Source organism: Embiotoca jacksoni, unplaced genomic scaffold (assembly GCF_022577435.1).
Source record: "Embiotoca jacksoni isolate LCO1_2020_lvr unplaced genomic scaffold, fEmbJac1.0.p SCAF_63, whole genome shotgun sequence".
Taxonomy (NCBI): domain Eukaryota; kingdom Metazoa; phylum Chordata; class Actinopteri; family Embiotocidae; genus Embiotoca; species Embiotoca jacksoni.
Window position 1 is genome coordinate 141,919 of NW_027185418.1, and position 27,506 is coordinate 169,424.

At 36.4% G+C, this 27,506-nt stretch overlaps 6 protein-coding genes and 1 long non-coding RNA gene across 8 annotated transcripts; 6 read left to right on the plus strand and 1 right to left on the minus strand.

Moving 5' to 3' along the window:
• Positions 1-3,318: 3,318 nt before the first annotated feature.
• LOC138213701 (C-type lectin domain family 12 member B-like) lies at positions 3,319-6,641 on the plus strand. Its single transcript, XM_069174944.1, has 7 exons — positions 3,319-3,390; positions 3,649-3,726; positions 4,705-4,809; positions 5,659-5,880; positions 5,971-6,137; positions 6,266-6,378; positions 6,456-6,641. Exons 1-7 carry the CDS (start codon positions 3,327-3,329, stop codon positions 6,577-6,579), a joined length of 873 nt encoding a protein of 290 aa, XP_069031045.1. The 5' UTR covers positions 3,319-3,326; the 3' UTR covers positions 6,580-6,641.
• Positions 6,642-7,574: 933 nt separating this feature from the next.
• Positions 7,575-12,659, plus strand: LOC138213774 (C-type lectin domain family 10 member A-like). 2 transcript variants are annotated; one of them, XM_069175024.1, is made up of 7 exons: positions 7,575-7,849; positions 10,831-10,899; positions 11,004-11,093; positions 11,265-11,480; positions 11,571-11,737; positions 11,866-11,978; positions 12,055-12,659. In XM_069175024.1, exons 1-7 carry the CDS (start codon positions 7,762-7,764, stop codon positions 12,176-12,178), a joined length of 867 nt encoding a protein of 288 aa, XP_069031125.1. In that variant the 5' UTR covers positions 7,575-7,761; the 3' UTR covers positions 12,179-12,659. The 2 variants fall into 2 exon arrangements, 1 of the variants encoding a protein (XP_069031125.1); XR_011179568.1 differs by lacking the exons at positions 10,831-10,899; positions 11,004-11,093; positions 11,265-11,480; ... (1 more) ...; positions 11,866-11,978; positions 12,055-12,659 and adding an exon at positions 8,227-8,714 and having other exon boundaries at positions 7,766-7,849.
• Positions 12,660-13,175: 516 nt separating this feature from the next.
• On the plus strand, positions 13,176-15,082 carry LOC138213755 (uncharacterized). The gene is made up of 5 exons (XR_011179561.1): positions 13,176-13,450; positions 13,836-14,351; positions 14,588-14,656; positions 14,860-14,928; positions 15,037-15,082. It is a non-coding gene; the product is annotated as an uncharacterized lncRNA (long non-coding RNA).
• Positions 15,083-15,382: 300 nt separating this feature from the next.
• LOC138213776 (C-type lectin domain family 17, member A-like) lies at positions 15,383-16,409 on the plus strand. The gene is made up of 4 exons (XM_069175027.1): positions 15,383-15,533; positions 15,624-15,790; positions 15,911-16,023; positions 16,102-16,409. The coding sequence occupies exons 1-4, from the start codon at positions 15,422-15,424 to the stop codon at positions 16,223-16,225; spliced, it is 516 nt and encodes a 171-aa protein (XP_069031128.1). The 5' UTR covers positions 15,383-15,421; the 3' UTR covers positions 16,226-16,409.
• A 2,211-nt stretch (positions 16,410-18,620) lies between these two features.
• On the minus strand, positions 18,621-19,055 carry LOC138213702 (nestin-like). The gene has a single exon (XM_069174946.1). It carries the CDS (start codon positions 19,014-19,016, stop codon positions 18,621-18,623), a length of 396 nt encoding a protein of 131 aa, XP_069031047.1. The 5' UTR covers positions 19,017-19,055.
• A 250-nt stretch (positions 19,056-19,305) lies between these two features.
• LOC138213775 (C-type lectin lectoxin-Phi1-like) lies at positions 19,306-22,660 on the plus strand. Its single transcript, XM_069175025.1, has 6 exons — positions 19,306-19,374; positions 20,360-20,464; positions 21,201-21,542; positions 21,633-21,799; positions 21,928-22,040; positions 22,118-22,660. The coding sequence occupies exons 3-6, from the start codon at positions 21,245-21,247 to the stop codon at positions 22,239-22,241; spliced, it is 702 nt and encodes a 233-aa protein (XP_069031126.1). The 5' UTR covers positions 19,306-19,374; positions 20,360-20,464; positions 21,201-21,244; the 3' UTR covers positions 22,242-22,660.
• A 970-nt stretch (positions 22,661-23,630) lies between these two features.
• Positions 23,631-27,400, plus strand: LOC138213710 (asialoglycoprotein receptor 1-like). Its single transcript, XM_069174960.1, has 7 exons — positions 23,631-23,748; positions 23,995-24,072; positions 25,050-25,154; positions 25,892-26,236; positions 26,327-26,493; positions 26,622-26,734; positions 26,811-27,400. Exons 1-7 carry the CDS (start codon positions 23,685-23,687, stop codon positions 26,932-26,934), a joined length of 996 nt encoding a protein of 331 aa, XP_069031061.1. The 5' UTR covers positions 23,631-23,684; the 3' UTR covers positions 26,935-27,400.
• The last annotated feature ends 106 nt before the right edge of the window (positions 27,401-27,506 follow it).

A 27,506-nucleotide genomic window follows, 5' to 3' on the forward strand; every position in this document is an offset into this window, starting at 1 on the left:
CAAGATCTAACAACTGAATTATTTTGGGTTTAACAGAGTTCAGAGGTTTATACCAGATTTGAGTGATTATTTGTCATAATATGAAATTCAATGGTTGTTTATCCAATTTTTGTTACACAGTTATTTGAGTTAAGTGGAATTCATTTTGTTGTTAAGAGCTGAAGTTGAGTTAATGTGAGATTTAATGGTATTGTTCAAGTGAAATGGTTTAAATAATTCTGTAAATATATTCCCTCATCATTGAATCATTGGTTGTGTGTGTGCTTTGTGGGCTGGAGGTCTCATTGCTCTTGTATAGAGTTGCTACCACCAATCTCCTTACCTAACCGAGTAATTGAAATGAAGTGAACTGTAACCAAGGTAACCTGAAAAAAGCTTGGCCTGAACTGTTAAAGAACCTCAGATATTGATGTTACATAGATAGTAGTGCCAGGGTTAGCATCATAGATTACCCTTTAGTAAAAGATTACGTGCTGCAACAGCAAGGGTTACATTCACATGTGTCTGCAGGTGAGTCAGTTTATCTGCGTGTTGATGCTGTTCTTTTCCTGCCTGTTATGCAGTGCATGCTGGGATAAACTCTGATGATCAAAGTCACTTACATTTGATAAAAGATGGTGGTGGAATGTAACCAAGTACATTTACTCAAATACTGAAGTATAAATTTGAGATACTTGTACTTTTACTTTAAAATTTCCTGTTGTGAAGCTTCATACTTCTATTCGACCACATCTCAGAGGTTTGACAGCTTTAGTTACTAGTTACTTTTAAGATTACAACTTTTCATACCCTTCTTGTCCAGTGAAAACCATGTCTCTCCAAATTTTGGTGAATCGAATTGGAACTTTTCAGAAAAAGTGAAGGATTATATGTTCCTACTTCTAAATAAACTATTTAAAAAAAAAACACATCGTCACAAAGCTGAAAACAGGGATGTTTTTCTCACATTGTTGTTTTTAGAGATGAGTGGTTCTCACAGGACAGCGGTACCACAAACACATGATGACACACTAACAGGGAGTCTTTTCTAAACTGTTACTGTTTGATATGTTAAGTAAATTTAACTGTTAATACTCATGTTGTTACTAAAGCAAGGTTTTGAACGTCGAACTTTTACTTGTCGTGAAGTAGATACACGTTGTGTTGGTACTTTTACTTAAGTAAAGGACCTGAATACTTCTTTCAGTACTGATGAACTGCAGCAGCCTGAGAAGATGCTGCAGACACACTGTGTGAGTTCAAACTATTTATAGAGAAGACTTCTCATCAAAGCTGAGCATTAGTTTCTCAGCAAACACCAACTGTCACAACTTCAAAACAACTAAAAACCACATCCTTCTCTATCAAGAATATAACTGGTACTTTAAACGTGCTACAAAATTCAGACTTACTTCAAAAAGTCCAGATGTTCCTCTATCTGCAAGGAGAGTAAACATTTCTCACGCTTTTCACCTACACTCTTTTGTGTAGCAGAATCATATTTCTGTAATGCATGATGCCTTTTTAAAGCACAACAACACAGTGTACGTTTGGCATTAAATACATTTGAAGAGTAAAAAATAAAAAATCCTTTTCATCTTTACATTTATTTCCATGATTTTTCCAGGCTGCCGAGCACATTGGGAATGATTCTATAAATACGGACTAATTTGCTGCAGATATTTAAACATTTGTGTTTGATCGGTGCCGTTGGAGATCAGCGTGTGGATGTGTTCTGTGTCTGAATTTTAAATGGCAGTCCATCCAGGCTGGTCAGCTTACCTGAATTCAGACATTTATTCAATCATCATTGGTCAGAAAAACAACATGTAACACAATCATATTACTGATCGAGTTCTGATTAGATGAAACAAAGAAACTGTTTATTTTTAGATGGAAAAGGACAAATTAGAAAACTTCCCCTCACAACAACTGACCACAAGTTTTGAAATAGAGGCTCAACTTAGAAACAGACCCAAAAAAACACAAACTTCCCTGTAAAGTCTAACATCACTGCACCAGTGTTTCCATTTCATATATTCTGGATAGAAGAGATGACTGATGGTCACTGTGCAATTTCTGTAAAAAATGAAGGATGGAAATCAGTGAACTGTAACAACAGGAACAATTGGATCTGTGAAAAGAAGGTTTGTCTGTTTGAGTCAAACTTCAGAAGGTAACATGATAGTTTGAAAAGATTAATTACATTTAAGATAATGCCAACTGGCTTAATAATGTCAAAATGTGTAGATTTCAAGTAATATCACCTTTAATATTTTTGTATAAACAAAAACTTAGATGTAAACTTAGTGTGCAACTTTTAACAGCTGTTTACGTACTTTTTATGCATATTTGGAAAAAAAAACAAATGCAGATCTAATGTCTGAATAGATATTAGAAAATATTTGTTTCCTGTATAATGTTTTAAATTCTTGCTACTGATTGGCCAACAAAAAACTACTTCTCAACAAAATGCTTCCAAATCTGTTTTCTTCAACATTTGTATTCTGATGTAAATAAGTCTTCACACGTTGAGGCAGCAGATAATGTTAGATATCTATTTAGAAGAAAATGCATATTTTTATCCTGTTATGTTGAATAAAAATGTTAAACTGAACAATATTTCTGTTTTCTATTTTTTTTCTAATATCTCAAAACATTCTCATTAAAAATGTCAGTAAATTTTGATAAAGTCAGGATGAACTGCATTCTTCAGGATGATATAACAAGTTCAATCAGTATGAGGCAGGAACAGATCTGGTCTCAGTATGTTCACCACGTTTGGACCTCATTAATCAATCACACCGTCGACATCAGCTCCAACAAATCTCCATATTACAACAGGAAGTTCAGTTTATCAGCCAAGCACATATTGTGTGTTTTACAAAGAGGGATTTCATGTTTGAATATCTTTTTCATTGCTGTTACCTAAAATGCTGATCAAGTCAAAACCTGGTTTGCACTAATTTTTCTTCCTGGTCATCAAAAAGGATCAGTGGTCACTGTACACCGGTGTTTTACACAAAACCAAGAAAACATCCAAAGTCCAAGTTACATATTAGTAATGTTGTTATACCATGTTATATACTCATTGTAATAATATATTTTATATCAAGCTGATTATGGAACAGGAACACAGTGTTGGCTTGAAGTTTATTTCTGGACTGTTGTGCATACAAATGATTTTCTCAGGAAAAGCAGACGTTGGTATATTTCAAAACTGTTTAGAGACAGATTCACCTCAACAGAGGAAACAGCCACTTCTCTTCTTGTGAGTCTCTGTAGCTCAATTACAGTGGTACTTCTTTGACTACAAGTCGGATTGACTCAACAGAAAGGTTGTCGCGATGGCGGAGGACGTTAACTACGCTTCAGTTGTATTCAAAAATAAGAACCGATCCCGACCGGAAGGTAAGTCAACTTTTAAAAGTACAGAGCGACTAGAAAAGATATTCTCAGACTTTGGCTTTAGAACAGAGTCTTTGTTTATGTGACCCTCCTCATATTAAATATTAATTTATTGTACTGGTGTAGGAGCAGGTTACATATTTAGCTAACTTAACCAAGCAGTTTGTCATTGTTGTTGTTTTTTTTTTTTATCTCATTGTTGATTATAGTGAACTGTTAATATTTAACCACTGTACACTATTTTAACTTTTAACCTTTCAGCTAAAAACGAAGAGGAAACTGTGTACGATGAAGTGAAGGTGAAAAAGAACTCAACCGAACAAAGTCCAGACACAAATGGTAAGTTGTAAAAGAACACAAAAACAAAACACAGGTGAGTCTGAGAACATTTGGTGCTGATATCGGCTTTGTGAAGTCAAACAGACAAACAAACAAACAGACAAACACGTGTAAAACTTCTGACTGACCGCCACGTTGTGGAATAATTGTTGTTTGTAATAAATTGGTTTATTTAAATCAGCAGAAATCATTTAAGAAAAGTCAAAAATATATGATTGTATAGTAGTTGATTTGGTAAACATTCAGTCAGGCAAGCTCCAAAATATGTGTTTGGACGGGTCACAATCTGTAAACTTTAGTGAACCCTTATCGACCGGAAACCCAAAATACGATTGAAACATGATTTAAGAGTTTTACAAATGTTCTTATAAATATATATTTTTAAGATTATCACCTTTAATTGAATGACAACTGATGACTATATTTTCAACATCTATCAATTCTTATCATATCTGAAGGACAGATTACTTAGCAAAAAACTAAACAAACAATGAGACGCTTAAATACGTTACAGCGTTATATTAGTCGATGTTACTGGGTTGGCCTCATAGGAATGGAGGCTATGTCCACTTCTGCCTACAACCTGGTTCATCTGTAGCACAATGTCTGAAAGAATTGATATCAAACATTTGAGAAATTGTAAATCTTTCCTTTTAGTCTCCCACGTGAACATTAATAATACATAATGGCCATGAAGCGTTTCCTTTCTCGTGTTTTTCTGTTACAAAACATTGTTTTGTGTAAAAATGCAATCTCATGTTGAATTTAAGTTAATTTGAGGTTTTCACAGTCTGATTTAAAAGTTGTTATACTTCCTGTTTCTAACTTACTAAGTTTAAAATACCTTCTTTGGCGATGGCAAGTTAAAGAGGAAATGTTGGACTGAAAAAGACTGTAACTTTGGTTACCCACGTTATTTCATGAACTCCGACTTCTAAAGCCACGTATTTATATGTTTGTCTATCCGATTCCTGCCAGACAAGAAAGCAGATGGACGACGTCGCCACTATCGGCTCTTGGCTTGTTGCTTGGTGACTTTCTGTGTCATTTTGCTGTTGGGCATCATAGCAATCTGTGTCTACAGTAAGTATGTAAAACAGACAGTCCATGCACGAACTTAGACACAAGGCAAACCCTTATAGAATAATATTTCTTCTGTTACCATCATGTGATATCAGATTGTTTTACATACCATAAGTTTCTGCTTCTAGTTTTCTAAATCTGTCAAGAACAAAGTGAATTACGAGACACAATAATTCATGGTCAAATGTATGAAGATAGTATAACACAGGGTTTTTTTTGTACAATATATATTTTCAGTTCTGTGTAACCAATTATTGCACATTTTGCCTTAATAATTGCCATGTAATTCACCATGTTGGGAAACATCAGGCCAAATAATAAATCTACACCTGCTGTTGGGTTTCTTGGTAACAGGGAAAATTTTAGAACACGAAATCATTGGCTAAAAAAAATAAATCTGCAAAATATTTACCATTGAATGTTGTTTCAGTCATTTTTACTTAAAACTACATTGTTAAACTGTTTTGAGTGAATTTTGTATGAACCAATGGGGGAAGCTGGGAAATATTGAAAGATGGCTTAACACATTGTGAGTGTTGGTCTTTTTGTGGCTTTTTTTGTTGTTCTCTGAAATAGAAAAAACACAATCTTAGCTTATAGCTCCCAAAAGGCTGGCAAACCTGAAGTATAACAGACAGGAAGCAGTTTTGATCTGTGATAAAATAACAAAAGCAAAATGAACAATACCAAAACTGCTTACTCTCCTTTCAGAAGCTAATTTTCATTTTGCAGTTGTTAGTCAGGAAACCAGCCAAACGACTCTTCTGGAAATGAATCGCAACCTGACAAACCTCAACAACAATTTAAGGGAGGACAACACCAATCTGACACGAGCCTCTGCTGTCTTAGAGAGCAATGTCATAAATCTCACTGCAGAAAAGCACAACCTTACGATGAAAAACCAGGAGCTGAAGACACAAAACCAGGAGCTGGAGACACAAATTCAGGAGCTGGAGATGGAGAAGAGAAACCTTACAAATCAAATAAAGGACATGGAGGCAAAGGGGAATGAGCTCAACATCAGTCGAGCTCAGTGGATCATTGATGCCTACTGTCCCAGAAAAGATGGCGGTATGTTGGGATCCAATTAGTTACAAAAATATTGAATCTTGATAGAACGAGACAGTAAAGTTGTTTATTAGTTGATCTCTGTTATTTCAGGAAGACAGTGTAAATCTTGTCAGTCGGGCTGGATTCTGTTCCAGTCCAGGTGCTATGTGGTTTTGGACTACAAGACTTCTACCAATCGGAAAACCTGGGAAGAAGCTCGAGAAAACTGCACAATAAGGAGTTCTGATTTGGTGGTTGTAGATAATGCAGAAGAAAAGGTAATGACAGCTTATATTAAATGAAAATGTATTTTCTGAAGATCTGAACACACGTTGAGTCTGTTGGTCACAGTGAGTTTATTAAAGTAAGTAAATATCTGTGATCCCTTTTCCTCTGTTGTCCTCAGAAATATGTCAGTGATAACAGCTGGGGAAGTTCAGGAAACGAAGGGTACTGGATTGGACTGAAAGCTGAAGATAGAAAATGGAAGTGGGTCGATGGAAGTGATCTGGCTAACAGGTAAGACACACATTTCTAAACACTTTGAATGATTAAATCTTGACTCTTGATCCAACTGATGTTTTTGTTTTCCTCAGCTCCTGGATAGAAAACCCGACTGATGGTCACTGTGCAATTTCTGTAACTAACGATGGATGGAAATCAGTGAACTGTACCAACAGGAACAGATGGATCTGTGAACAGAAGTCTTTGTCTGTTTGAGTCAAACTTCAGAAGGTAACTTGATAGTCTGCAAAGATTAATCTCATGTAAGATAATGCCAACTGGCTTAATAATGTCAAAATATGAAGATTTCTAGTAATATCACGTTTAATATTTTTGGAAAAAAACAAAACTTAGAAATAAAGTTAAAGTGTGCTACTATTAACAGCTGTTTGTTTAAGGTACTTTGTGTACATATTTGGGAAAAAAACAAAACTCAGATGTAATGTATAAATAGATATTAGAAAATATTTGTTTCCTGTCTCTAATTTTTAACACTGTTGCAGCTGATTGGCCAACAGAGGGCGCTGCATTACTTCTCAACTAAATGCTTCCAAAGCTGTTTTCTTCAACATTTGTATTCTGATGTAAATAAGTCTTCACACGTTGAGGCAGCAGACAATGTTAGATATCTATTTAGAAGAAAATGCATGTTTTTATCCTGTTATGTTGAATAAAAATGTTAAACTGAACAACAATATTTCTGTTTTCTTGTTTTGTCTAATCTCTCAAAAACTTCTCATTAAAAATGTCAGTAAGTTTTGATAAAGTCAGGATGAACTGCATTCTTCAGGATGATATAACAAGTTCAATCAGTATGAGGCAGGAACAGATCTGGTCTCAGTATGTTCACCACGTTTGGACCTCATTAATCAATCACACCGTCGACATCAGCTCCAACAAATCTCCAGATTACAACAGGAAGTTCAATTGATCAGCCAAGCACATATTGTGTGTTTTACAAAGAGGGATTTCATGTTTGAATATCTTTTTCAGTGCTGTTACCTAAAATGCTGATCAAGTCAAAACCTGTTTTGAGTTCATTTTTCTTCCTGGTCATCAAAAAGGATCAGTGGTCACTGTACACCGGGGGTCCTGGATTTGAGGGTGATGGAAGCTCTTCTCTGTCGAGGTCACGTGTTCTCCCATGTTCACGTAACCCGGGTAACTTTCAGTCGCCCAATTTACAGACGTTCCCTAAACGTCTCACCAAACCAGCTGGTGGTCTGAACGTAGCAGAGCCCTTAGCCCCCCCTCCCACTCTCTGAACCACGCACTCACCTACCGGAGACCCCGCAGCTAAGACAGGTGCAGGAGGCAGACAAGATTTGGAGCAAAGTCAGATATTTTGAGATTCCCAAGAGATATCGAGTGAATTTAACAGTATTGTAAGTGAGTTACATGCTGAGCTGCAGCGGAGCTGTCGGGGGAGAAGTTCTCACCGGGACGAACTCCGTCGGGCGTTTCTTCAATGAAGTGGATTATCCAGGTGAGTTGCTACCTGAGGTTATCTTGTTAACTAAGTTTGTGTCAGAGAATTGGGAGTAATTTACTTTGAGGAACATAGCGAAGCAAAACCAGCCATGATAACAACATTTTGGATGATGTGAATGAAGCACATAACTGTGTGTGTGTGTGTGTGTGTGTGTGTGTGTGTGTTGAATTTTTGTCAAAGTTTCTGTATATGTTGTAAAAGTATGTTGATTGCCAAGTGTATTGTTTGAAATTGAGACAAAATGAGATAATTTAGTCACAAGTGTTTAAAGTTGTGAAAGTTTTGTGTAAATCTAATGTGATGGAAAAAGAGGAAACTCTGACTATATGATGATGTTCTGCACACTTGTGTACAGGCTGTTTTTTTTTTAGGGATTCATCAAGTGACTACGAGCTGCTTCATCTGCTATCCTGTCTGGATCTTCACCGAGAAATATAAAGGATCCAATTTTATTGGCACTTTGTTTTCTGAGATCTCAGAGTTGTTTTGGATTCAAACAAACAACCGGAAATCCGTTGGAAGAGACTAATGGTGAACTGTTGAACGTTAAGGAACTTCCAAAGATATAAATGAGACCTACTTTGACTGACAACTGTAAAGGACTAAAACAGACTATTAAGATCCAACAACTGAATTATTTTGGGTTTAACAGAGTTCAGAGGTTTGTACCTGATTTGAGTGATTATTTGTCATAATATGCAATTCAATGGTTGTTTATCCAATTTTTGTTACAGTTATTTGATTTAAGTGGAATTCATTTTATAGTTAAGAGATGAAGTTGAGTTAATGTGAGATTTAAAGGTATTGTTCAAGTGAAATGGTTTAAATAATTCTGTAAATATATTCCCTCATCATTGAATCATTGGTTGTGTGTGTGCTTTGTGGGCTGGAGGTCTCATTGCTCTTGTATAGAGTTGCTTCCACCAATCTCCTTACCCAACCGGGTAATTGAAATGAAGTGAACTGTAACCAAGGTAACCTGAAAAAAGCTTGGCCTGAACTGTTAAAGAACCTCAGATACTGATGTTACATAGATAGTAGTGCCAGGGTTAGCATCATAGATTACCCTTTAGTAAAAGATTACGTGCTGCAACAGCAAGGGTTACATTCACATGTGTCTGCAGGTGAGTCAGTTTACCTGCGTGTTGATGCTGTTCTTTTCCTGCCTGTTATGCAGTGCATGCTGGGATAAACTCTGATGATCAAAGTCAATTGCATTTGATAAAAGATGGTGGTGAAATGTTACCAAGTACATTTACTCAAATACTTAAGTACAAATTTGAGATACTTGTACTTTTACTTTAGTATTTCCTGTTGTGAAGCTTCATACTTCTATTCGACCACATCTCAGAGGTTTGACAGCTTTAGTTACTTTTAAGATTATAATTTTTCATACCCTTCTTGTCCAGTGAAAACCATGTCTCTCCAAATTTTGGTGAATCGAATTGGAACTTTTCAGAAAAAGTGAAGGATTATATGTTCCTACTTCTAAATAAACTATTTAAAAAAAAAAACACATCGTAACAAAGCTGAAAACAGGGATGTTTTTCTCAGATTGTTGTTTTTAGAGATGAGTGGTTCTCACAGGACAGCAGTACTACAAACACATGATGACACACTAACAGGGAGTCTTTTCTAAACTGTTACTGTTTGATATGTTAAGTAAATTTAACTGTTAATACTCATGTTTTTACTAAAGCAATGTTTTGAACGTAGAACTTTTACTTGTCGTGAATTAGATACACGTTGTGTTGGTACTTTTACTTAAGTAAAGGACCTGAATACTTCTTCCAGCACTGATGAACTGCAGCAGCCTGAGAAGATGCTGCAGACACACTGTGTGAGTTCAAACTATTTATAAATAAGACTTCTCATCACAACTGAGCATTAGTTTCTCACCAAACACCAACTGTCGCAACTTCAAAATGGAACTAAAAACCACATCCTTCTCTATCAAGAATAAAACTGGTACTTTAAACTTGCTACACAACTCAGACTTACTTTAAAAAGTCCAGACGTTCCTCTATCTGCAAGGAGAGTAAACATTTCACGAGCTTTTCACCTACACTCTTGTGTATCAGAATCATGTTTCTGTAATGCATGATGCCTTTTTAAAGCACAACAACACAGTGTAACTTTGGCAGCAATTAGATTTGAAGAGTTAAAAAAAAAAATCCTTTTCATCTTTACATTTATTACCATGATTTTTCCAGGCTGCCGAGCACATTGGGAGTGATTCTATAAATACGGACTAATTTGCAGCAGATATTTAAACATTTGTGTTTAATCGGTGCCGTTGGAGATCAGCGTGTGGATGTGTTCTGTGTCTGAATTTTACATGGCAGTCCATCCAGGCTGGTCAGCTGACCTGAATTCAGACATTTATTCAATCATCATTGGTCAGAAAAACAACATGTAACACAATCATATTACTGATCGAGTTCTGATTAGATGAAACAAAAAAACTTGTATTTTAGATGGAAAAGAACAAAGTAGAAAATTTCCCCTCACAACAACTCACCATAAATTTCAAAACAGAGCCTCAAATGTCACAACTTCAAAACACACCCAAAAAAACCAAACTTCCCTGTAAAGTTTAAGGTCACTGCACCAGTGTTTCCATTTCAGCCTTCATATGCAGCTCGATCGCTGGTGAACTTGATGCTTTTTCCAGGATGAACAGAAAAACACAGACGCTGACGGTCAATTTTAGAAATCCAAATGTTTCTTTCTCTGCAGGTACGATGCTTTCTGACAGATTCAAACTTCACAAGCGTCTCATCTTTTGTGAAGCAGAATCTTATTTTATTCATTTTCATAATGATGAGCATAACGACACTTTGGTCAAATTAATTTGAGATGTCACGATTGATTTTATGTTCTAATTTGTATCATGATTTTCTCAGTCTGCTGATTCTGGAAATAATGTTTAATTTACTGCAGATCATTGAGAACTTATGTTTGATTTGTTTCAGAGGAACTTGAAGAAGGTGACTATGAAAATGCAGCAGTTTGTACTGTGGACAAAATAACAGCCACTGCAGGTTATTAACACAATTTACTGCACAAATATTATAACAGTAGATTGAACTGTTTTAAAGTTTCATGTTGATTCGTTTCAGCTAAAAAAAATTACTTTTTCTTTCAGACAAGAAGTCTCCCTTTTTCACTCGTTCTTTTCCAACATTAGCAGTGAGTTGGTTGATACTGTTTGTTATTGTGGCCCTTCGAATATATTGTAAGTATAACTCAAAAGTAAACAAATATTTTTCTTTTTATCGCGAAATAATTCTGACCAAAAATGCATTTTATCTGACTTTCAGTTTAAGTCAAAGTTGTTTGATTTTTATTAATTTGTTGTCCAATATCAGCTCACTGCCAACTATCTTCCTGTACGTTTGACTTTAAGTTACCTCGGTCATTTCTGAAAACAACGCCATACTGACGGCAGAAAAGATGAACCTGGAGAAACAAAACCAGGAGCTGGAGAAACAAAACCAGGAGCTGGAGATGGAGAAGAGAAACCTTACAAATCAAATAAAGGACATGGAGGCAAAGGGGAATGAGCTCAACATCAGTCGAGCTCAGTGGAGCATTGATGCCTACTGTCCCAGAAAAGATGGTGGTATGTTGGGATCCCATTAGTTATAAAAATATTGAATCTTGATATAATGAGACAGTAAAGTTGATTATTAGTTGATCTCTGTTATTTCAGGAAGAAAGTGTAAATCTTGTCAGCCGGGCAGGTTTCTGTTCCAGTCCAGTTGCTATGTGTTTTTGGACTACCAGACTTCCACCGATCGGAAAACCTGGGAAGAAGCTCGAGAACTCTGCAAAATAAGGAGTTCTGATTTGGTGGTTGTAGATAATGCAGAAGAAAAGGTAATGACAGCTTATATTAAATGAAAATGTATTTTCTGAAGATCTGAACACACGCTGAGTCTGTTGGTCACAGTGAGTTTATTAAAGTAAGTAAATACCTCTGATCCCTTTTCATCTGTTGTCCTCAGACACATGTCCATGTTAACAGCTATAACCGTCCAGGAAACGAAGGGTACTGGATTGGACTGAAAGCTGATGGTAGAAAATGGAAGTGGGTCGATGGAAGTGATCTGGCTAACAGGTAAGAGACGCATTTCTAAACACTTTGAATGATAAAATCTTGACTCTGGATCTAACTGATGTTTTTGTTTCCTCAGCTCCTGGATAGAAAACCCGACTGATGGTCACTGTGCAATTTCTCACCAAACTCAAGGATGGAAATCAGTGAAATGTAACAACAGGAACAATTGGATCTGTGAACAGAAAGCTTTGTCTGTTTGAGTCAAACTTCAGAAGATAACTTGATAGTCTGCAAAGATTAATCTTATGTAAGATAATGCCAACTGGTTTCATAACTTCAAAATATAAAGATTTCTTGAAATATCACATTTAATATTTTTGTAAAAACCAAAACATAGAAGTAAAATTAAAGTGTGCTACTTTTAACAGCTGTTTGTTTAAGGTATTTTGTGTACGTATTTGGAAAAAATAAAAACAAACACAGATATAATGTGTTAATTTATATATTAGAAAGTAGGTGTTTCCTGTGTAATTTTTAACACTGTTGCAGCTGATTGGCCAACAGAGGGCGCTGCATTACTTCTCAACAAAATGCTTCCAAAGCTGTTTTCTTCAACATTTGTATTCTGATGTAAATAAGTCTTCACAGGTTGAGGAAACAGATAATGTTACATATCTATTTAGAGGAAAATGTGTGTTTTTAGCCTGTTGTGTTGAGTAAAAATGTTATACTGAACAACTATATTTCTGTTTTCTTGTTTATTTCTAATCTCTCAAAACTTCTCATTAAAAATGTCAGTAAGTTTTGATAAAGTCAGGATGAACTGCATTCTTCAGGAAGATTTAACAAGTTCAATCCGTATGAGGCAGGAACAGATCTGGTCTCAGTATGTTCACCACGTTTGGACCTCATTAATCAATCACACCGTCCACATCAGATACAACAAATCTCCAGATTACAAAAGGAAGTTCAATTTATCAGCCAAGTACATATTGTGTGTTTTATAAAGAGGGATTTCATGTTTGAATATCTTTTTCAGTGCTGTTACCTAAAATGCTGATCAAGTCAAAACCTGTTTTGCACTAATTTTTCTTCCTGGTCATCAAAAAGGATCAGTGGTCACTGTACACCGGGGGTCCTGGATTTGAGGGTGATGGAAGCTCTTCTCTGTCGAGGTCACGTGTTCTCCCATGTTCACGTAACCCGGGTAACTTTCAGTCGCCCAATTTACAGACGTTCCCTAAACGTCTCACCAAACCAGCTGGTGGTCTGAACGTAGCAGAGCCCTTAGCCCCCCCTCCCACTCTCTGAACCACGCACTCACCTACCGGAGACCCCGCAGCTAAGACAGGTGCAGGAGGCAGACAAGATTTGGAGCAAAGTCAGATATTTTGAGATTCCCAAGAGATATCGAGTGAATTTAACAGTATTGTAAGTGAGTTACATGCTGAGCTGCAGCGGAGCTGTCGAGGGAGAAGTTCTCACCGGGACGAACTCCGTCGGGCGTTTCTTCAATGAAGTGGATTATCCAGGTGAGTTGCTACCTGAGGTTATCTTGTTAACTCAGTTTGTGTCAGAGAGTTGGGAGTAATTTACTTTGAGGAACATAGCGAAGCAAAACCAGCCAGGATAACAACATTTTGGATGATGTGAATGAAGCACATAACTGTGTGTGTGTGTGTGTGTGTGTGTGTGTGTGTGTGTGTGTGTGTGTTGAATTTTTGTTACTGTATATGTTGTAAAAGTATGTTGATTGCCAAGTGTATTGTTTGAAATTGAGGCAAAGTGAGATAATTTAGTCACAAGTGTTTAAAGTTGTGAATGTTTTGTGTAAATCTAATGTGATGGAAAAAGAGGAAACTCGGACTATATGATGATGTTCTGCACACTTGTGTACAGGCTGTTTTTTTTTTTTAGGGATTCATCAAGTGACTACGAGCTGCTTCATCTGCTATCCTGTCTGGATCTTCACTGAGAAATATAAAGGATCCAATTTTATTGGCACTTTGTTTTCTGAGATCTCAGAGTTGTTTTGGATTCAAACAAACAACCGGAAATCCGTTGGAAGAGACTAATGGTGAACTGTTGAACGTTAAAGAACTTCCAAAGATATAAATGAGACCTACTTTGACTGACAACTGCAAAGGACTAAAACAGACTATTAAGTTCTAACAACTTCTTCTAACAGAGAAAACTTCCCCTCACAACAACTCACCATAAGCTTTAAAACAGAGGCTCAATTGTCACAACTTTAAAACAGAACAAAAACCCACAAACTTCCCTGTACAGTTTAACATCACTGCACCAGCGTTTCCATTTCAGCCTTCATATGCAGCTCGATCGCTGGTGAACTTGATGCTTTTTCCAGGATGAACAGAAAAACACAGACGCTGACGGTCAATGTTAGAAATCCAAATGTTTCTTTCTCTGCAGGTAGGATGCTTTCTGACAGATTCAAACTTCACAAGCGTCTCATCTTTTGTGAAGCAGAATCTTATTTTATTCATTTTCATAATGATGAGCATAACGACACTTTGGTCAAATTAATTTCAGATGTCACGATTGACTTTATGTTCTAATTTGTATCATGATTTTCTCAGTCTGCTGATTCTGGAAATAATTTTTAATTTACTGCAGATCTTTGAGAACTTATGTTTGATTTGTTTCAGAGGAACTTGAGGAAGGTGACTATGAAAATGCAGCAGTTTGTACTGTGGACAAAATAACAGCCACCTCAGGTATGTTATTACTTCATCAAGATAAAAGTGTAAATTGGTATTTTAAATTAATAATTTTTGCCATATCTTTTATTTAACTTTTTTTTTTACCTTTTTTGATTTTTCTATCTTGCATTATTATTTTTCCAATTTTCATATCGGGAGTGATTGGGCTAATTCACTGTCATTACTTAAGTACTTGTGTTTGTTCTGAACGGTTTCAGACAAACTTGAGAAAGGCAGGAATGTAAATGCAGCAGTATGCATTGTGGACCAAAAACCAGCCACTGCAGGTTATTTTCACAATTTACTGCACAAATTTTATAAAAGCATATTTAATTGTTTTAAATTTTCGTGTTGATTTATTTAAAAAAAAAAAAAAAGATCCCTTTTTCTTTCAGACAAGAAGTCTCCCTCTTTCACTCTTTCTTTTCCAACAATAACATTGAGTTGGTTGATACTGTTTGTTATTGTGGCCCTTCGATTATATTGTAAGTATAACTCAAAAGTAAACAAATATTTCGATGTCGTTGTTGTGAAATAATTCTGAACAAAAATGCATTTTATCTGACTTTCAATTTATGTCAAACTTGTTTGATTTTTGTTAATTTGTTGTCCAATATCAGCTCACTGCCAACTATCTTCCTGTACGTTTGACCTTAAGTTACCTCGGTCATTTCTGAAAACAACGCCAAGCTGACAGCAGAAAAGATGAACCTGGAGAAACAAAACCAGGAGCTGGAGACACAAAACCAGGAGCTGGAGACATAAAACCAGGAGCTGGAGATGGAGAAGAGAAACCTTGCAAATCAAATAAATGACATGGCAAAGGGGAATGAGCTCAACATCAGTCGAGCTCAGTGGAGCATTGATGCCTATTGTCCCAAAAGAGATGCCAGTATGTTGGGATCCCATTAGTTATAAAAATATTGAATTCTGACATAATGAAACAGTAAAGTTGTTTATTAGTTGATCTCTGTTATTTCAGGAAGACAGTGTAAATCTTGTCAGCCGGGCTGGATTCTGTTCCAGTCCAGTTGCTATGTGGTTTTGGACTACAAGACTTCTACCGATCGTAAAATCTGGGAAGAAGCTCGAGAAAACTGCAAAATAAGGAGTTCTGATTTGGTGGTTGTAGATAATGCAGAAGAAAAGGTAATGACAGCTTATATTAAATGAAAATGTATTTTCAGAACACACACTGAGTCTGTTGGTCACAGTGTGTTTATTAAAGTAAGTATATATCTCTGATCCCTTTTCCTCTGTTGTCCTCAGACATATGTCCATGTTAACAGCTATAACCGTCCAGGAAACGAAGGGTACTGGATTGGACTGAAAGTTGAAGATGGAAAATGGAAGTGGGTCGATGGAAGTGATCTGGCTGACAGGTAAGAGACACATTTCTAAACACTTTGAATGATAAAATCTTGACTCTGGATCCAACTGATTTTTTTTATTTTCCTCAGCTCCTGGATAGAAAACCCGACTGATGGTCACTGTGCAATTTCTCGCCAAACTCAAGGATGGAAATCAGTGAAATGTAACAACAGGAACAATTGGATCTGTGAACAGAAGTCTTTGTCTGTTTGAGTCAAACTTCAGAAGGTAACTTGATAGTCTGCAAAGATTAATGTCATGTAAGATAATGCCAACTGGCTTAATAATGTCAAAATATAAAGATTTACAGTAATATCACATTTCACTTTTTTGTAAAAACCAAAACTTAGAAATAAAATTAAAGTGTGCCATATTTAACAGCTATTTGTTTTGGTACTTTTTGTTTATATCTGGAAAAAAAACAACACAGATCTAATGTCTAAATAGATATTCAAAAAGATTTGTTTCCTGTATGTAATTTTTAACACTGTTGCCGCTGATTGGCCAACAGAGGGCGCTGCATTACTTCTCAACAAAATGCTTCCAAAGCTGTTTTCTTCAACATTTGTATTCTGATGTAAATAAGTCTTCACACGTTGAGGCAGCAGATAATGTTAGATATCTATTTAGAAGAAAATGCATGTTTTTATCCTGTTATGTTGACTAAAAATGTTAAACTGAACAACTACATTTCTGTTTTCTTTTTTTTTTTTATTCTCTCAAAACATTCTCATTAAAAATGTCAGTAAGTTTTGATGAAGTCAGGAGGAACTGCATTCTTCAGGATGATATAACATCAACATGGGCGGCCATCTGCCTCCACGTGTTGGGGTGTGGTGAGTGTATATCTTAACACTGCTATACTCAGTATTACAGGAACATTTATACGTGCATCGACAGCCACAAAAGAGTTCAGACTGGAGCAATCTGCAGTAAAGGTGTGAGACCATGTGAGTAATGATGCAGAGAAAACAAAAAAACCCACAACACAGCAGATGGGTAAATTCAATTGGTTATTGGTGTTTTACACAAAACCAAGAAAACATCCAAAGTCCTAGTTACATATTAGTAATCTTGTTATACCATGTTATATACTCATTGTAATAATATATTTTATATCAAGCTGATCATGGAACAGGAACACAGTGTTGGCTTGAAGTTGACATCCGGACTGTTGTGCATATAGATGACTTTCTCAGGAAAAGCAGAAGTTGATATATTTCAAGGCTGTGAGATTCGCCTCAACAGAGGAAACAACCACTTCTCTTCTTGTGAGTCTCTGTAGCTCAATTACAGTGGTACTTCTTTGACTACAAGTCAGATAGACTCAACAGAAAGGTTGTAGTGATGGCGGAGGACGTTAACTACGCTTCAGTTGTATTCAAAAATAAGAACCGATCCCGACCGGAAGGTAAGTCAACTTTTAAAAGTACAGAGCGGCTAGAAAAGATATTCTCAGACTTTGGCTTTAGAAGAGAGTCTTTGTTTATGTGACCCTCCTCATATTAAATATTAATTTATTGTACAGGTGTAGGAGCAGGTTACATATTTAGCTAACTAAACCAAGCAGTTTGTCATTGTTCTTGTTGGTTTTTTTTATCTCATTGTTGATTATAGTGAACTGTTAATATTTAACCACTGTACACTATTTAACCTTTCAGCTAAAAATGAAGAGGAAACTGTGTACGATGAAGTGAAGGTGAAAAAGAACTCAACCGAACAAAGTCCAGACACAAATGGTAAGTTGTAAAAGAACACAAAAACAAAACACAGGTGAGTCTGAGAACATTTGGTGCTGATATCGGCTTTGTGAAATCAGACAAACAAACAAACAAACAAACAGACAAACCAACACGTGTAAAACTTCTGACTGACCGCCACGTTGTGGAATAATTGTTGTTTGTAATAAATTGGTTTATTTAAATCAGCAGAAATCATTTAAGAAAAGTCAAAAATGTATGATTGTGTAGTAGTTGATTTGGTAAACATTCAGTCAGGCAAGCTCCAAAATATGTGTTTGGACGGGTCACAATCTGTAAACTTTAGTGAACCCTTATCGACCGGAAACCCAAAATGCAATTGAAACATGATTTAAGAGTTTTACAAATGTTCTTATAAATATATATTTCTAAGATTATCACCTTTAATTGAATGACAACTGATGACTATATTTTCAACATCTATCAATTCTTATCATATCTGAAGGACAGATTACTTAGCAAAGAATAAACAAACAATGAGATGCTTAAATACATTGCAGCGTTATATTAGTCGATATTACTGGGTTGGCCTCATAGGAATGGAGGCTATGTCCACTTCTGCCTCCAACCTGGTTCATCTGTAGCACAATGTCTGAAAGAATTGATATCAAACATTTGAGAAATTGTAAACCTTTCTTTTAAGTGTCCCACATGAACATTAATAATACATAATGGTCCTGGTAAGCCTCTGCCGCCTCCTGCCACACTCTGGTGGTGCTCTGGGAGTACTGTTCCCCCAGCTGGAGGAGGTTCGGCTCCCGGTTGCCTCTTTGAGCGAATGTTTACTGCGTTGTGGTTCTGGACCGGGTCGACGTGGCCTCCAGGTGGGCCACATCCTCCTGATGGGTTTAAACTAGGAGTCTCATCTCGTGATACAGCTGGTTGACCTGTTCCCTCAGCCAGATCTGCACCCTGTGTTCCTCCTCCAGCTCCCTCCTGCTTTGCTCCAACATCGTCTTGGCTTTCACTTTGGCCTGAGCCTCCCTCTGTCTCTGCATGTCCAGGGCTTCGAGCTCCTCAGTCAGCTTGCCAACTTCCAGCTGCGTGAGGAATCTGTCCCTCACGGCTGCGTCCACCTCCAGCCTCGCCTGCCGCAGCTCTTCCTCCATGCACTTCCTGCGGGTCAGGGCTCCGTGATTATTGCACCTCGTAACATGGATCTCCTTCACGAGCAGCGCGTTTTCCTCCTCCAGGACTTTGACCCAGCTCAGATAGGTCTCCAGGCGTCGGTTCAGGTTCAGCATCTGCTGCTTCTCCTCACCCGGGTGGTTGGGGTGGAAGATTTTATGCACACTGTGGAGCGCTATGTCGGTATTAGAAAAACAGAGATCTGACAAAGCGAGGCCTCACTCAGAGGTACACTGATTAGGATTTGGCAGCCAACTGTATCTCTGTGTCCAGGCCTGAGTCAGTGTTATTTTTTCCGTGTATGTGAGTGAGGCTCTGAATTTTTATAATAAATTGAGCTTTAGCAAATCCATAATATTTAACCACTGTAAAGTATTTAAACTTTTAACCTTTCAGCTAAAAACAAAGAGGAAACTGTGTACGATGAAGTGAAGGTGAAAAAGAACTCAACCGAACAAAGTCCAGACACAAATGGTAAGTTGTAAAAGAACATAAAAACAACACACAGGTGAGTCTGAAAACATTTGGTGCTGATATCGGCTTTGTGAATTCAGACAAACAAACAAACAAACAAACAGACAAACAAACACGTGTAAAACTTCTGACTGACCGCCACGTTGTTGAATAATTGTTGTTTGTAATAAATTGGTTTATTTAAATCAGCAGAAATCATTTCAGAAAAGTCTAAAATGTATGATTGTGTAGTAGTTGATTTGGTAAACATTCAGTCAGGCAAGCCCCAAAATATGTGTTTGGACGGGTCACAATCTGTAAACTTTAGTGAACCCTTATCGACCGGAAACCCAAAATGCGATTGAAACATGATTTAAGAGTTTTACAAATGTTCTTATAAATATATATTTTTAAGATTACCACCTTTAATTGAATGACAACTGATGACTATATTTTCAACATCTATCAATTCTTATCATATCTGAAGGACAGATTACTTAGCAAAATATAAATAAACAATGAGATGCTTAAATACATTACAGCGTTATATTAGTCGATATTACCGGGTTGGCCTCATAGGAATGGAGGCTATGTCCACTTCTGCCTACAACCTGGTTCATCTGTAGCACAATGTCTGAAAGAATTGATAACAAACATTTGAGAAATTGTAAACCTTTCGTTTTAGTGTCCCACGTGAACATTAATAATACATAATGGCCATGAAGCGTTTACTTTCTATTGATTTTCTGTTACAAAACATTGTTTTGTGTAAAAATGCAATCTCATGTTGAATTTAAGTTAATTTGAGGTTTTCACAGTCTGATTTAAAAGTTTTTATACTTCCTGTTTCTAACTTACTAAGCTTAAAATACCTTCTTTGGTGATGGCAAGGTAAAGAGGAAATGTTGGACTGAAAAAGACTGTAACTTTGGTTACCCACATTATTTCATGAACTCCAACTTCTAAAGCCACGTATTTATATGTTTGTCTATCCGATTCCTGCCAGACAAGAAAGCAGACGGACGACGTCGCCACTATCGGCTCTTGGCTTGTTGCTTGGCGACTTTCTGTGTCATTTTGCTGTTGGGCATCACAGCAATCTGTGTCTACAGTAAGTATGTAAAACAGACAGTCCATGCACGAACTTAGACACAAGGCAGACCCTTATAGAATAATATTTCTTCTGTTACCATCATGTGATATCAGATTGTTTTACATACCATAAGTTTCTGCTTCTACTTTTCTAAATCGGTTGAGAACAAAGTGAATTACTGGACACAATAATTCATGGTCAAATGTATGAAGATAGAATAACACAGGTTTTTGTTTTTTTTATACAATATATATTTTCAGTACTGTGTAACCAATTATTGCAAATTTTGCCTTAATAATAGCCATGTAATTCACCATGTTGGGAAACATCAGGCCAAATAATAAAGCTACACCTGCTGTTGGGTTTCTTGGTAACAGTGAAAAGTTTAGAACACGAAATCATTGGCTAAAAAAAATAAATCTACAAAATATTTACCATTGAATGTTGTTTCAGTCATTTTTACTTAAAACTACATTGTTAAACTGTTTTGAGTGAATTTTGTATGAACCAATGGGGGAAGCTGTGAAATATTGAAAGATGGCTTAACACATTGTGAGTGTTGGTCTTTTTGTGGCTTTTTTGTTGTTCTCTGAAATAGAACAAACACAATCTTAGCTTATAGCTCCCAAAAGGCTGGCAAACCTGAAGTACAACAGACAGGAAGCAGCTTTGATCTGTGATGAAATAACAAAAGCAAAATGAACAATACCAAAACTGCTTTCTTTCCCTTAAGAAGCTCATTTTCATTTTGCAGTTGCTGCATTCAGTCAGGAAAACAGCCAAACGACTCTTCTGGAAATGAATCGCAACCTGACAAACCTCAACAACAATTTAAGGGAGGACTACACCAATCTGACAGTCCAGTTTGACAACCTGACACGAGCCTTTGCTGTCTTAGAGAGCAATGTCATAAATCTCACGGCAGAAAAGATGAACCTCACGATGCAAAACCAGAAGCTGGAGACACAAAACCAGGAGCTGGAGATGGAGAAGAGAAACCTTGCAAATCAAATAAAGGACATGGAGGCAAAGGGGAATGAGCTCAACATCAGTCGAGCTCAGTGGAGCATTGATGCCTACTGTCCCAAAGATGGCGGTATGTTGGGATCCAATTAGTTATAAAAATATTCAATCCTGATATAACGAGACAGGAAAGTTGATTGTTAGTTGATCTCTGTTATTTCAGGAAGACAGTGTAAATCTTGTCAGTCGGGCTGGAATCAGTTACAGTCCAGTTGCTATGTGGTTTTAAACTATCAGACTTCTACCGATTGGAAAACCTGGGAAGAAGCACGAGAAAACTGCACAATAAGGAGTTCTGATTTGGTGGTTGTAGATAATGCAGAAGAAAAGGTAATGACAGCATATTGAAAATGAAAATGTATTTTCTGAAGATCTGAACACACGTTGAGTCTGTTGGTCACAGTGAGTTTATTAAAGTAAGTATATATATCTGTTCCCTTTTCCTCTGTTGTCCTCAGAAATATGTCAGTGATAAGAGCTGGAAAAGTTCAGGAAACGAAGGGTACTGGATTGGACTGAAAGCTGAAGATAGAAAATGGAAGTGGGTCGATGGAAGTGATCTGGCTGACAGGTAAGAGACACATTTCTAAACACTTTGAATGATAAAAACTTGACTCTGGATTCAACTGATGTTTTTGTTTTCCTCAGCTCCTGGATAGAAAACCCGACTGATGGTCACTGTGCAATTTCTGTAACTAACGAAGGATGGAAATCAGTGAACTGTAACAACAGGAACAGATGGATCTGTGAACAGAAGTCTTTGTCTGTTTGAGTCAAACTTCAGAAAGTAACTTGATAGTCTGCAAAGATTAATCTTATGTAAGATAATGCCAACTGGCTTAATAATGTCAAAATATGAAGATTTCTAGTAATATCACGTTTAATAGCCAAAACATAGAAATAAAGTTAAAGTGTGCTACTTTTAACAGCTGTTTGTTTAAGGTATTTTGTGTACATATTTGGAAAAAATAAAAACAAACACAGATCTAATCTGTTTTAGAAAATATTTGTTTCCTGTCTGTAATTTTTAACACTGTTGCAGCTGATTGGCCAACAGAGGGCGCTGCATTACTTCTCAACAAAATGCTTCCAAAGCTGTTTTCTTCAACATTTGTATTCTGATGTAAATAAATCTTCACACGTTGAGGCAGCAGATAATGTTAGATATCTATTTAGAAGAAAATGCATGTTTTTATCCTGTTATGTTCAATAAAAATGTTAAACTGAACAACAATATTTCTGTTTTCTTTTTTTTTTTCTAATCTCAAAACATTCTCATTAAAAATGTCATTAAGTTTTGATAAAGTCAGGATGAACTGCATTCTTCAGGATGATATAACAAGTTCAATCAGTATGAGGCAGGAACAGATCTGGTCTCAGTATGTTCACCACGTTTGGACCTCATTAATCAATCACACCGTCGACATCAGCTCCAACAAATCTCCAGATTACAACAGGAAGTTCAATTTATCAGCCAAGTACATATTGTGTGTTTTACAAAGAGGGATTTCATGTTTGAATATCATTTTCAGTGCTGTTACCTAAAATGCTGATCAAGTCAAAACCTGTTTTGCACTAATTTTTCTTCCTGGTCATCAAAAAGGATCAGTGGTCACTGTACACCGGGGGTCCTGGATTTGAGGGTGATGGAAGCTCTTCTCTGTCGAGGTGGGCGGCCATCTGCCTCCACGTGTTGGGGTGATGTGAGTGTATCTCTTAACACTGCTGTACTCAGTATTACAAGAACATTTATACGTGCATCGACGGCCACAAAATAGTTCAGACCGGAGCAATCTGCAGTAAAGTTGTGAGACCATGTGAGTGATGATGCAGAGAAAACAAAAAAAAACACAACAAAGCAAATGTTTAAATTTAATTGGTTATTGGTGTTTTACACAAAACCAAGAAAACATCCAAAGTCCTAGTTACATATTAGTAATCTTGTGATACCATGTTATATATTCATTGTAATAATATATTTTATATCAAGCTGATTATGGAACAGGAACACAGTGTTGGCTTGAAGTTTACATCCGGACTGTTGTGCATACAAATGATTTTTTTCTGGTAAAGCAGAAGTTGATATATTTCAAGACTGTGACAGATTCGCCTCAACAGAGGAAACAACCACTTCTCTTTTTGAGTCTCTGTGGCTCAATTACAGTGGTACTTCTTTGACTACAAGTCAGATAGACTCAACAGAAAGGTTGTAGTGATGGCGGAGGACGTTAACTACGCTTCAGTTGTATTCAAAAATGAGAACCGATCCCGACCGGAAGGTAAATCAACTTTTAAAAGTACAGAGCGACTCGAAAAGATATTCTCAGACTTTGGCTTTAGAAGAGAGTCTTTGTTTATGTGACCCTCCTCATATTAAATATTAATTTATTGTACTGGTGTACAATAGTTTAGCTATCTAAACCAAGCAGTTTGGCATTGTTCTTGATTTTTTTTTTTCTTTTATCGCATTGTTGATTATAGTGAACTGTTAATATTTAACCACTGTACACTATTTAACCTTTCAGCTAAAAACAAAGAAGAAACTGTGTACGATGAAGTGAAGGAGAAAAAGAAATCAACCGAACAAAGTCCAGACACAAATGGTAAGTTGTAAAAGAACACAAAAATAAAACACAGGTGAGTCTGAGAACATTTGGTGCTGATATCGGCTTTGTGAAATCAAACAAACAAACAAACAAACAAACAAACACGTGTAAAACTTCTGACTGACCGCCACGTTGTGGAATAATTGTTGTTTGTAATAAATTGGTTTATTTAAATCAACAGAAATCATTTAAGAAAAGTCAAAAATGTATGATTGTGTAGTAGTTGATTTGGTAAACATTCAGTCAGGCAAGACCCAAAATATGTGTTTGGACGGGTCACAATCTGTAAACTTTAGTGAACCCTTATCGACCGGAAACCCAAATTGTGAATTGAAATATTATTTAAGAGTTTTACAAATGTTCTTATAAATATATATTTTTAAGACTACCACTTTTAATTGAAAGACAACTGATGACTATATATTCAACATCTAGCAATTCTTATCATATCTGAAGGACAGATTACCACGCAAAATATAAACAAACAATGAGATGCTTAAATACATTACAGCGTTATATTAGTCGATATTACTGGGTTGGCCTCATAGGAATGGAGGCTATGTCCACTTCTGCCTACAACCTGGTTCATCTGTAGCACAATGTCTGAAAGAATTGATATCAAACATTTGAGAAATTGTAAACCTTTCCTTTAAGTGTCCCACGTGAACATTAATAATACGTAATGGCCATGAAGCGTTTCCTTTCTGATGATTTTTCGTTGCAAAACATTGTTTTGTCTAAAAATGAAATCTCATGTTGAATTTAAGTTAATTTGAGGTTTTCACAGTCTGATTTAAAAGTTGTTATACTTCCTGTTTCTAACTTACTAAGTTTAAAATATCTTCTTTGGTAATGGCAAGGTAAAGAGGAAATGTTGGACTGAAAAAGACTGTAACTTTGGTTACCCACATAATTTCATAACTCTGACTTCTAAAGCCACGTATTTATATGTTTGTCTATCCGATTCCTGCCAGACAAGAAAGCAGACGGACGACGTCGCCACTATCGGCTCTTGGCTTGTTGCTTGGCGACTTTCTGTGTCATTTTGCTGTTGGGCATCATAGCAATCTGTGTCTACAGTAAGTATGTAAAACAGATAGTCCATGCACGAACTTAGACACAAGGCAGACCCTTATAGAATAATATTTCTTCTGTTACCATCACGTGATATCAGATTGTTTTACATAACATAAGTTTCTGCTTCTAGTTTTCTAAATCTGTTAAGAACAAAGTGAATTACGAGACACAATAATTCATGGTCAAATGTATGAAGATAGTATAACACAGGTTTTTTTTTAAACAATATATATATTTTCAGTTCTGTGTAACCAATTATTGCACATTTTGCCTTAATAATAGCCATGTAATTCACCATGTTGGGAAACATCAGGCCAAATAATAAAGCTACACCTGCTGTTGGGTTTCTTGGTAACAGTGAAAAGTTTAGAACACGAAATCATTGGCTAAAAAAAAAAAAAAAATCTACAACATATTTACCATTGAATGTTGTTTAAGTCATTTTTACTTCAAACTACATTGTTAAACTGTTTTGAGTGAATTTTGTATGAATCAATGGGGGAAGCTGTGAAATATTGAAAGATGGCTTAACACATTGTGAGTGTTGGTTTTTTTGTGGCTTTTTTGTTGTTCTCTGAAATAGAACAAACACAATCTTAGCTTATAGCTCCCAAAAGGCTGGCAAACCTGAAGTACAACAGACAGGAAGCAGCTTTGATCTGTGATAAAATAACAAAAGCAAAATGAACGATATCAAAACTTCTTACTCTCCCTTAAGAAGCTAATTTTCATTTTACAGTTGCTACATTAAGTCATGAAAACAACCAAACGACTCTTCTGGAAATGAATCGCAACCTGACAAACCTCATCAACAATTTAAGGGAGGACAACATCAATCTGACAGTCCAGTTTGACAACCTGACGCGAGCCTTTGCTGTCTTAGAGAGCAATGTCATAAATCTCACTGCAGAAAAGATGAACCTCACGATGCAAAACCAGAAGCTGGAGACACAAAACCAGGAGCTGGAAATGGAGACGAGAAACCTTATAAATCAAATAAACGACATGGAGGCAAAGGGGAATGAGCTCAACATCAGTCGAGCTCAGTGGAGCATTGATGCCTACTGTCCCAGAAAAGATGGCGGTATGTTGGGATCCAATTAGTTATAAAAATATTGAATCCTAATATAACGAGACAGTAAAGTTGTTTATTAGTTGATCTCTGTTATTTCAGGAAGACGGTGTAAATCTTGTCAGCCGGGCTGGATTCTGTTCAAGTCCAGTTGCTATGTGGTTTTGGACTACAAGACTTCTACCAATCGGAAAACCTGGGAAGAAGCTCAAGAACTCTGCAAAATAAGGAGTTCTGATTTGGTGGTTGTAGATAATGCAGAAGAAAAGGTAATGACAGCTATTATTAAATTAAAATGTATTTTCTGAAGATCTGAACACACGCTGAGTCTGTTGGTCACAGTGAGTTTATTAAAGTAAGTAAATATCTCTGATCCCTTTTCCTCTGTTGTCCTCAGACATATGTCAGTGTCAACAGCTTTAACCGTCCAGAAAACGAAGGGTACTGGATTGGACTGAAAGCTGAAGATGGAAAATGGAAGTGGGTCGATGGAAGTGATCTGGCTAACAGGTAAAAGACGCATTTCTAAACACTTTGAATGATAAAATCTTGACTCTGGATTCAACTGATGTTTTTGTTTCCTCAGCTTCTGGATAGAAAACCCGACTGATGGTCACTGTGCAATTTCTCGCCAAACTCAAGGATGGAAATCAGTGAACTGTCACAACAGGAACAGTTGGATCTGTGAACAGAAGTCGTTGTCTGTTTGAGTCAAACTTCAGAAGGTAACTTGATAGTCTGCAAAGATTAATCACATGTAAAATAATGCCAACTGGCTTAATAATGTCAAAATATAAAGATTTACAGTAATATCACATTTAATATTTTTGTAAAAACCAAAACTTAGAAATAAAATTAAAATGTGCTACTTTTAACAGCTATTTGTTTTGGTACTTTTTGTTTATATCTGGAAAAAAAACAAACACAGATCTAATGTATAAATAGATATTAGAAAATATTTGTTTCCTGTCTGTAATTTTTGACACTGTTGTTTTGTAATTGGCCAACAGAGGGCGCTGCATTACATCTCAACAAAATGCTTCCAAAGCTGTTTTCTTCAACATTTGTATTCTGATGTAAATAAGTCTTCACACGTTGAGGCAGCAGACAATGTTAGATATCTATTTAGAAGAAAATGTGTGTTTTTAGCCTGTTATGTTGAATAAAAATGTTAAACTGAACAACAATATTTCTGTTTTATTTTATTTTTTCTCATCTCAAAACATTCTCATTAAAAATGTCAGTAAGTTTTGATGAAGTCAGGATGAACTGCATCTTCAGG

Excerpts from the sequence above, each read along its gene's own strand:
- LOC138213701 (XM_069174944.1), top strand. The coding sequence starts at position 3,327 with ATGGCGGAGGACGTTAACTACGCTTCAGTTGTATTCAAAAATAAGAAC. Across the intron at positions 5,881-5,970 it reads CTGTCCCAGAAAAGATGGCG|GAAGACAGTGTAAATCTTGT; the intron begins GTATGTTGGGAT and ends CTGTTATTTCAG. Across the intron at positions 6,138-6,265 it reads TAGATAATGCAGAAGAAAAG|AAATATGTCAGTGATAACAG; the intron begins GTAATGACAGCT and ends TGTTGTCCTCAG.
- LOC138213774 (XM_069175024.1), top strand. The coding sequence starts at position 7,762 with ATGCTGAGCTGCAGCGGAGCTGTCGGGGGAGAAGTTCTCACCGGGACG. Across the intron at positions 7,850-10,830 it reads CAATGAAGTGGATTATCCAG|AGGAACTTGAAGAAGGTGAC; the intron begins GTGAGTTGCTAC and ends GATTTGTTTCAG. Across the intron at positions 11,481-11,570 it reads CTGTCCCAGAAAAGATGGTG|GAAGAAAGTGTAAATCTTGT; the intron begins GTATGTTGGGAT and ends CTGTTATTTCAG.
- LOC138213776 (XM_069175027.1), top strand. The coding sequence starts at position 15,422 with ATGGAGAAGAGAAACCTTGCAAATCAAATAAATGACATGGCAAAGGGG. Across the intron at positions 15,791-15,910 it reads TAGATAATGCAGAAGAAAAG|ACATATGTCCATGTTAACAG; the intron begins GTAATGACAGCT and ends TGTTGTCCTCAG. Across the intron at positions 16,024-16,101 it reads GGAAGTGATCTGGCTGACAG|CTCCTGGATAGAAAACCCGA; the intron begins GTAAGAGACACA and ends TATTTTCCTCAG.
- LOC138213702 (XM_069174946.1), bottom strand. The coding sequence starts at position 19,016 with ATGCTGAACCTGAACCGACGCCTGGAGACCTATCTGAGCTGGGTCAAA.
- LOC138213775 (XM_069175025.1), top strand. The coding sequence starts at position 21,245 with ATGAATCGCAACCTGACAAACCTCAACAACAATTTAAGGGAGGACTAC. Across the intron at positions 21,543-21,632 it reads CTACTGTCCCAAAGATGGCG|GAAGACAGTGTAAATCTTGT; the intron begins GTATGTTGGGAT and ends CTGTTATTTCAG. Across the intron at positions 21,800-21,927 it reads TAGATAATGCAGAAGAAAAG|AAATATGTCAGTGATAAGAG; the intron begins GTAATGACAGCA and ends TGTTGTCCTCAG.
- LOC138213710 (XM_069174960.1), top strand. The coding sequence starts at position 23,685 with ATGGCGGAGGACGTTAACTACGCTTCAGTTGTATTCAAAAATGAGAAC. Across the intron at positions 25,155-25,891 it reads CATAGCAATCTGTGTCTACA|TTGCTACATTAAGTCATGAA; the intron begins GTAAGTATGTAA and ends TTCATTTTACAG. Across the intron at positions 26,494-26,621 it reads TAGATAATGCAGAAGAAAAG|ACATATGTCAGTGTCAACAG; the intron begins GTAATGACAGCT and ends TGTTGTCCTCAG.